Here is an 8,255-nt window from a genome sequence, read left to right on the forward strand (position 1 = left end):
TTAATATTTATCCAAGAAGTCAAATGATAAACATAAATTTCATTGTCTGATGACTTTTAAAATAATATTTACCCAAGAACAACCCTGGCATGAGAGCAGATATGGGTGATTTTCCTGTCCCTGGGGTAAGGCCAGTCCCCATGTTTAAGGCTAGAGACATCTCGTGTTTTCTCATGTGAACAGCCAGGTGGTCCTCATTAGTGAATTTCTGGGAAAAAAAACATGTAATGGCATACAGCATCAATGTTAGGATAGGTTTCCATTCAATTATCATATCTGTATCTAAAAAAAATATATTCGAACAAAAACAAAACATATATGCCATGTGTGAGACAAGGAAGAAAAAAAACCAAATAACAACAAAATCAATTGCCAGTTTAATTGTATACCTGAGAACATGAAAAGTAAAATAAAAAAAAAACCCAAACTTTGACTATATGGAACTTACTTGCACTACAATAATGACTTATGAATAAGTACTATAAGACTGTAGACTTGAGTACTAATATTCTGTAACAGTGTGTACCTGTCCACAGGCTGGTGCTGTACACATGAAGGGTTTGTCATCCTCCTCTTCCATCACCAATCACACAGCTGAAAAATTCATTTGTGATACAAAATTCCCTGGTGCTATGAAAATGACAGATACATCTAAAATTCACTGTAAGTGACCTTCTGTAATGGGCAAGGAGGGAAATGATCACAATGCAATAATGATTTTTTTCTGCTTCAGCATAAATCTTTTTAAACTAATTATTTTCTGTGTATGTGTAACCAATTACAATGAGTCTAAAATTAATTTAATACAGAAAATTTTCAATGTATTGAAAAAAGAGCAAAATTTGAGAAAGAATGTGTTGAAGATCTGCAAGACCAGTATCTTCCATGCTGAATGTTCCTTTAATATTCTTCCTTAAAATTCTACATATACAATCTGACAATCTAAGAATTCTACACTAGAGAACAAAAGAAACAATTTTCACCAAGCAATGATGATTATTTCAGGTACAAATTATACTTCAAACAGAAGGAAGTAGGAAAATTGGTTTAAAATGAAAAACAGGGAAAATGTATTGTGTAAGATGCTTTATCATTTCCTCTCTATATTTACAGACGGATCACAAGATACACCCTGTACTGTGTGATCATCTTAATGTAAATTTTTTTTTAGTAAAAACTGTTTTGGTAAAACTCACATAAATCCAAAGGTCTAAATTATCTTCTGCATCTTTCTGATGAGGTTTAAATGACAATTTACAAATCCATTGCAACTATGAAAATTACACAGCACTTGACTATGAGAGTTAATTACCTATTCAATTCTGTGAATAAATGGGAATGCAGCTATGAAGTGTTTACCCCCAGAAGCATGGAGAAAAATGTAAATAACAGAGACACTGAGAGTGGACTCAAGAAAGCCAGAATCTTCATCAGCTCTTTTTCTCAAATTTGATTTTGTTTTTCTGATCAACATAGTCACAGTGAATTTGACAGTACACTGTCCTTGCAGATTGATACACATCAGGACCCCACTAATTGAATTGGATGAACCAGTCAGAGAGTATCAAGGAATTCTATGTACGTCTGCTAATCTTGAGAAGTGTCACCAGATGCGAATACTGGAGAAAATGGTCTGTTGTGATAAAACTGATTGTCAAAATACAATTACCTAGGGTTTCCCTTGTCTACAGACATCAATAGATCATTTGAATTGCTGTCAGATGCATACTAATTTGAGCTGAGAAAAAAAATGGGGGGGGGGGGGGTAAGTATTGATGTACAGTTATATGTCAGCAAGTCCAAGTTACCACTATTCACTATCAGTACTTTTCATATCATTAAGGTTGATCGATCCTCATGTGATGTCATAGGTTTTTGCAAAAATCTTAATTAATTAAACTTTGCGCATGATAGAAATATATCTTTCTGAGGAATTTCATTCACTGGATATAATAAAAAAATCTGATAAACTATTAATACTGAAAAAGTTTATATTTCCCATTGATAATCAATTAACTATGATTTTAAAAAAGTTGTCAAGGGCAATAACTCCTATGCTGGAATTTTCTTTACTGGATGTTTATTATACATTGGTTTCCCTAATATCCACAATCAATCTATACATATTTTTTGAATTAGCAGTTTTTTTAAAACTGTTGATATTTAGATTTTGTCATTTCGACAAGTTTTTATCAATTTATATTATTCTGTTTAACGAAAATGTGTGATTTTATTATGTTGATGTGTACTTCTGTTTTTGTACATCTGACATCTTTAAAAAGGTGGCAACATATACATTTTCTTTGGTTATTAATTAAATTAAACTATATTGAGTGGAAATTAATCAAGTTTTTCCACTTTTAACCATTATTATTGATAATTCACATGAGGATGGAGCTACCTTAAGAAAACTTTTTTTAAACCATGTAATACAATCAGTCAGATCTAGAGGGGTTGAACAGTGATATCTTCCTTTGATTGAACATTTCTAACCCCATAAAAAGTTATTTTTTTGTCATTTTTGGTCCATCACCACTACAACCCACATCCCTTGGGTGGAAAAGGTAAAAACTTGGGTCACCCCCACCCCCTCCTTTGAAATTTTTTCTGGATCCACTCCTGACATTGTTAAATCAAAAACAACTGTTGCTGTCACAAGTTGGTCATCACTTTTTACAAAGTCTTTAAATCAATAATTTCACTCACAATGTACCTGTAAGATCATGGCAATCTACATGTATATGACAAATCAACAAGAAGTTAACAGTCAAACCCATTGAAATCTTTAACTTTGTCTTGCACAGAATTCAAAATGCAACAAAAATATTCTGTAGTCCATGATTAATTTACCAGCAGCTAACAGACTGTACCAAGAAGACAATGGCTCACAACGCTAACCCAGTCAACTTGCTCATTCATAGAAACTCATTGAGTAAACTTTAATTTAGACTACATGAGGTTGTTTGCTGGTAATTTGACAAACTGTATGTTTCTGGTTCTCAGAAATACATGTATCTTTAAACAAACTTCTTATATTTTTGTTTATTCCCATGAAAAACACAGTCCTTTATTTGAATAACTTGAATTCAAACAATTTGATATTATTTCATACAAGGATACCTCGTGCCAGGTTTAGCTGAAATTGGCAAAGTGTTTCTGGTGTTGAACCAAAAAATATTATCAGAAGTTTACAACAGAAAAGTTTGATCAGAAAAATTTGTTCACTTAAGCTTATAGCTCTGAATGTGAGCTAAAAATGCTGCCCAGACTCCTTCAACCAAATTATTGTCAACATGGCATGCAGTCATTCAACTAAATCATTATCAACAAGCAGTCCTTCAACTAAATCATTGTCAACAAGCAGTCCTTCAACTAAATCATTGTCAACAAGCAGTCCTTCAACTAAATTATTGTCAACAAGCAGTCCTTCAACTAAATTATTGTAAACATGCAGTCCTTCAACTAAATTATTGTCAACATGCAGTCCTTCAACTAAATTATTGTCAACATGCAGTCCTTCAACTAAATTATTGTCAACATGCAGTCCTTCAACGAAATGGGAACAAGCCAAACTAAATAAATAAACAAATAATGACAGACGAACTAAGTAGTAACTGAAAGTTCAAACTACCTGAGATTGAACGCGAACATGTGTCGGTGAAATGAACTCAAATGTGTGTCAGTGAAAGCAATATTTGAAGAGTCACATATCCATGGATGTAATTCAATGCATGAGAAACAAGACGTGATTGTGAAACACTATGCCCCTGATGGCAACAAAGAACAAAGAAGAAATATGAGAGTCTTTTTACTCAACATTAAAAAGTTATGAGCAAGGTTAAAGTTTTGAAATTTGGGTAAAACTCTTAAGGTCAAGATCACATGGTCAAAATAATGATATAAAATTAAAAGGCTTGTCATAAGAAACCTATATACATGTATACAAAATATGAAAGTCCTACCTTAAATAGTTCAGGAGATATTGCCTATATCAGGTTTTCTTTAAAGAAGATTAAACTCCAAAGAAAAGTTCATAAGGTCAAAAACATTGATACCAAAAGAAAGGCCTAGTCACAAGGAATATAACTGAATGTGAGAATCCAACTTTAGTTGCAGAGGCGTAAAAATATACATGCAGTTCTTTTTATCTGATTTATAGACTGGGTCATTCATTGTACAAGTGTTCATACTAATAAAAAATTATCATTATCATTCAACACCACAGTTCAGTGCTTCAAAATACAACACTCTGGATCATTTAAAGTCATGATGAACCCACTTTGACCTGCAGAAAATAACTACGAGGAAATGGACTACACCCAGCCATACCCCAATTGTTCATTCATCTTTAAAAGTTGGTGGTCCAATGCCCAAGCCTAAGCTCGCTCCAATGATTACACATGTGAGTCATGTGACTTAATTTTCATCAGATGAAAAATTATGGGGACTACCCATAAGGCTTCTGGAAAAATGTCGCTGTCACTGCAGTATATTTCATTGACAACCCCGTAAATAAATAAATGGTTTGGAAAGTACCACAATCATTTTTAAATTCCATACAAGCTTTCCCATACCTTTGTACATTTTGTTAATTGTTTGGTTGGAAAGGAAAAAACAAAATAAAAAAACATTGCAGCTAATATACATCACAATGTACTGTTTTCATCGACCACATTATATTTCCCGCGTTAAATGAATATTAGGCAGATTTAAAAAATGCATAAAGTCGTGTTGCAAGATATTATGAGTCTTCCCTCGTCTCAATAGTCACACCGTAAAACATATTAGATATTATATCGAGGTAGTAAATATCAAAATAAGTATAGTCCATGAATGGCATGATTAATATAAAGCGTGAAACGGAATGTCTTTTAAAGTTTTATTCAGCAAGAAAATATGAAGAGAAACCAGTGAGCCCCCATAAAAGACTGCAATTGCAATTTAAGATTATGAATGTTTTAAACATAAAAACGAGAATCATATGTACGTCAACAGAGTGGAACTGATGGCAGACCTTGGCTCTTGCATGACGAGGAGTGGGGAACGATGCTTGAGGTGCATCGACTACGATAACTTGCAATCAGAAGACACCAATACTGACATGTTAAACAGACCCATTCACATTGGATATGAATTAAATAAGGAATATCAAAATATCATATGTGTGATTAAAAAGAAGTTTCTATAGTTTTATTTGAGCTACTAATTTTTTAAGAGGATAGTAAAATTCATTTGGGTACTTGACCCCAGGCTAGGGGAATGAAATTTTGTTTAGTTAAGTGTATAATATTACAAGTGACTCAGCTCAGGTTGATTAATATAATCCAAGCTATTAATCAAGGCAAAAAAGTATATATTTGACCTAGTAAAAAGTAAAGTTTCAATTATTCAGACCGTGACAAATGAATACACAAGCAATTCCTAAATTAGCTTGTAAGTTATGTACAGTAATTAGTATTCTTACACATTAAAAGATTGAATGTGTCAAAATGAAAATCGTCAAGCACATTTGGAACTTTGGATATGAGTTATATTGAACTATTTTCCTAGATATTTTGAATATATCAATAGACATCGGGAAGTAAACTGTAACAGCCTTAAACAGGACCAAAATAGTCTACAGCTGAAAGATGTAACGTACACCATTCAGACGGATTCAAATGATGACAAAATCAATTTATACAGGGGAAGAGTTTCGAAAAGCTATCAATGTACAAATATGTTTTAAGAACATCATGATTAAAGTAACATGTTGACTTCAGTGTATATATGTTAAGATTTTGACAGTTCCATCCGTTTGTTTACCTTTGAATTTTTATACAAATTAGGAATTTTCTTCAATAAAAACAACTATTAAAGTTAACAGAGATGACGTAAAATTACATTCTGACTAATAAGTAGACAGTAAAAGTTTACCATTGAATGACAATCACTCAAATTTGATGACTTGCTGAAACACGAAAATTAAAACCTTCTTTACTAATGGCGACACTTCCGGTCTACAGCGGCATTCCATACCCGATTTCTTTAAATGATATACACATGCACACTTTCCAAAAATGTGGTCAATTACTTTTAAAAGTATTTGAGTAAAATACAGTTACTATTGAATTTCATAATTACAGTTATATAATAACAGTTATATTACTTTTATTTTCAAACAAATAGATTAAATATGATTTCTCTTTTTTGAATAAATATCTTCATCTTTCTTGAAGAAGAGGGGTTGGGGATGGGGGTTAAATTTTAATTTGCCATTGACTGCTCCTTCCAAGTTTCAGGATGGAATAAGATATCATTGCATGAAAATTTCAGAAATGCAGTTTAAGAATTACATTGTCAACATATTGCAGTAGAATCTCAGATCGCTAATTAAGGCTTACTTTATAAGGGAGAAAATACAACCGACCATACCGGGAGTCAAACCCGGGCCCCCTGAATATCTGGTCAGACACTCTACCAACTGAGCTTTCTGGTCAGCGGCGATCGAATCCGTCGTAGTCTGACCGCCACATCCCCCCCCCCCTCTTTAAATGTATTCATACCTTGAAGACATAAACACAGGATCTTTATCCCCTGGCAGACATTTTCACCTGTCAGTGCAGGGGCTGGTCTACGGCACCAGGAAGGAAGAAAATGCAAAGGACCAGACCAGGATTCGAACCAGGGTCTCTGAATCTCCTGTCAGGTGTTTGATCGAACCCGGCTGACAACCATAAGTACAAAATCTGAAATTCCTTTTAAAAAATAAGGATCGACTTGTAAATTTTCTATGATGTCAAAAAGCTGAAATACATTATCCCTCCCTATGAATATGTACATACCCCTTACGGTTACTTAAATACATGTATACAATTTTTACTCACATTTTTTAAAACTTTCACAGTTTGAGAAATCATGGGGGTAAATTACATTCCACACGGTAACTTGTATTCACATTATCTATATTAAAACATAAATGTAGTTTTCATTTTCGTCATTCTTTAGAAGAAGAAAAAAAAAAGGTTTATTTGTAGCAATTTTCAAGAACGACACTCATAGAAAGATTCAGAGTAGAATGCATGACAGTTTTAGTTCATTTAATCTATGATCAGTTTCATACAAAGATACAGCAATTTATACTTCGGACAGGGAGGGGGCATCGTTTTATAAACTGTGGAAACTGTTCAATCTTGAAAATGTATATATGATATGAGCGACATTAATATATGGAGCCCGTAAAATGAATTCCAAATTTTCTTTGAATTTCATACGTAGCGATAATTATTATCTCTCACAGTCACGTGGCAGGGGGCGTCATGGACTTGCCGTGGTTCATAACTATGAAAAAAAATAAAAGAACCCAACAATTTACAAAAAAAACCCAAAAAAAACCCCACCAACTTATGTTGCCGAGGAAAATTCAATCAAATGTCTTCTATGCATAAGCTCTCTTGATTTATTTCCCCCTTCTCTCGGTAAATAAACATTTCCCCTTCTCTCAGTAAATAAACATCCTATTTAATCATAAAAACATGCAGGAGAGAACTGAAATTAATGACATTGGTTGCATTTTATGCCTTTCTAATTGAATTTTATTACCATCGTTATTATACAAACATTTATAGAGCATAATAAACAAATGTCTTAGATCAGTCGAATATACAGAATTTTGATTTCTCAAGCACTCATAAAATGCATTGTTATGTTGAATGTCTAACTGTAAAATTGCCTGTTGAGGGTAACATCTACCAGGTATATATTTACAGTGATTCAACTGAGTGTGGAGATGGCGGTTCTGTCTAGAGAAATGCTTTCATTTCATTTATTTCCGTGCACACGTAGTTACGCCATAATCGTGCATTGTGTCCGGTGAAGCCGTAGATATCTAAACTAATTCTTTGGTCATTTTTTGGGAAGACCACAGAATATCGACTTTTATCCTAAATTCGGAATTACAGATTAAAATCAGAAAATTCTGGACCAAATTATTGGTTTGTACGAAGACATTCGTATTATTTAAGGCATGTATCATTCCCTTTGGTTGCCAGAATGTAAGGAAAAAAGTTTTGTATGAATTAATGACTGAATGTGTATTGATTTTAACATATTTAAGATTTGGTGCAGAGGGAGCTGATGTGGCACCAAACGCTAGCGTGATCATGATATAGTGTTTCCTCTATGTATAATGGATAAAGAGAGAATCTAATATTTTAGCGCAGTTAAATACATTAGCGCTTCTGCTTCACAGCCAAAGCCGCTAAAATTTGAATCCT

At 33.3% G+C, this 8,255-nt stretch overlaps 1 protein-coding gene across 3 annotated transcripts in view; it reads right to left on the minus strand.

Annotated features, from left to right (window-relative positions):
• LOC125646345 (cyclic AMP-dependent transcription factor ATF-2-like) overlaps positions 1–6,006 on the minus strand; it is a 23,801-nt gene extending 17,795 nt beyond the window's left edge. The window contains exons 1-3 of one of the 3 annotated variants that reach the window (XM_048872587.2): positions 5,917–6,006; positions 527–594; positions 73–208 (exon numbers count right to left, since the gene is read on the minus strand). In XM_048872587.2, coding sequence (XP_048728544.2) covers positions 73–208; positions 527–580 — 190 coding nt within the window. In that variant the 5' untranslated portion in view covers positions 581–594; positions 5,917–6,006. The other 2 variants (XM_048872588.2, XM_048872586.2) reach the window with 2 other exon arrangements.
• Positions 6,007–8,255: the final 2,249 nt, after the last annotated feature.

This window comes from Ostrea edulis, chromosome 6, assembly GCF_947568905.1.
Source record: "Ostrea edulis chromosome 6, xbOstEdul1.1, whole genome shotgun sequence".
Classification (NCBI taxonomy): Eukaryota; Metazoa; Mollusca; class Bivalvia; order Ostreida; family Ostreidae; genus Ostrea; species Ostrea edulis.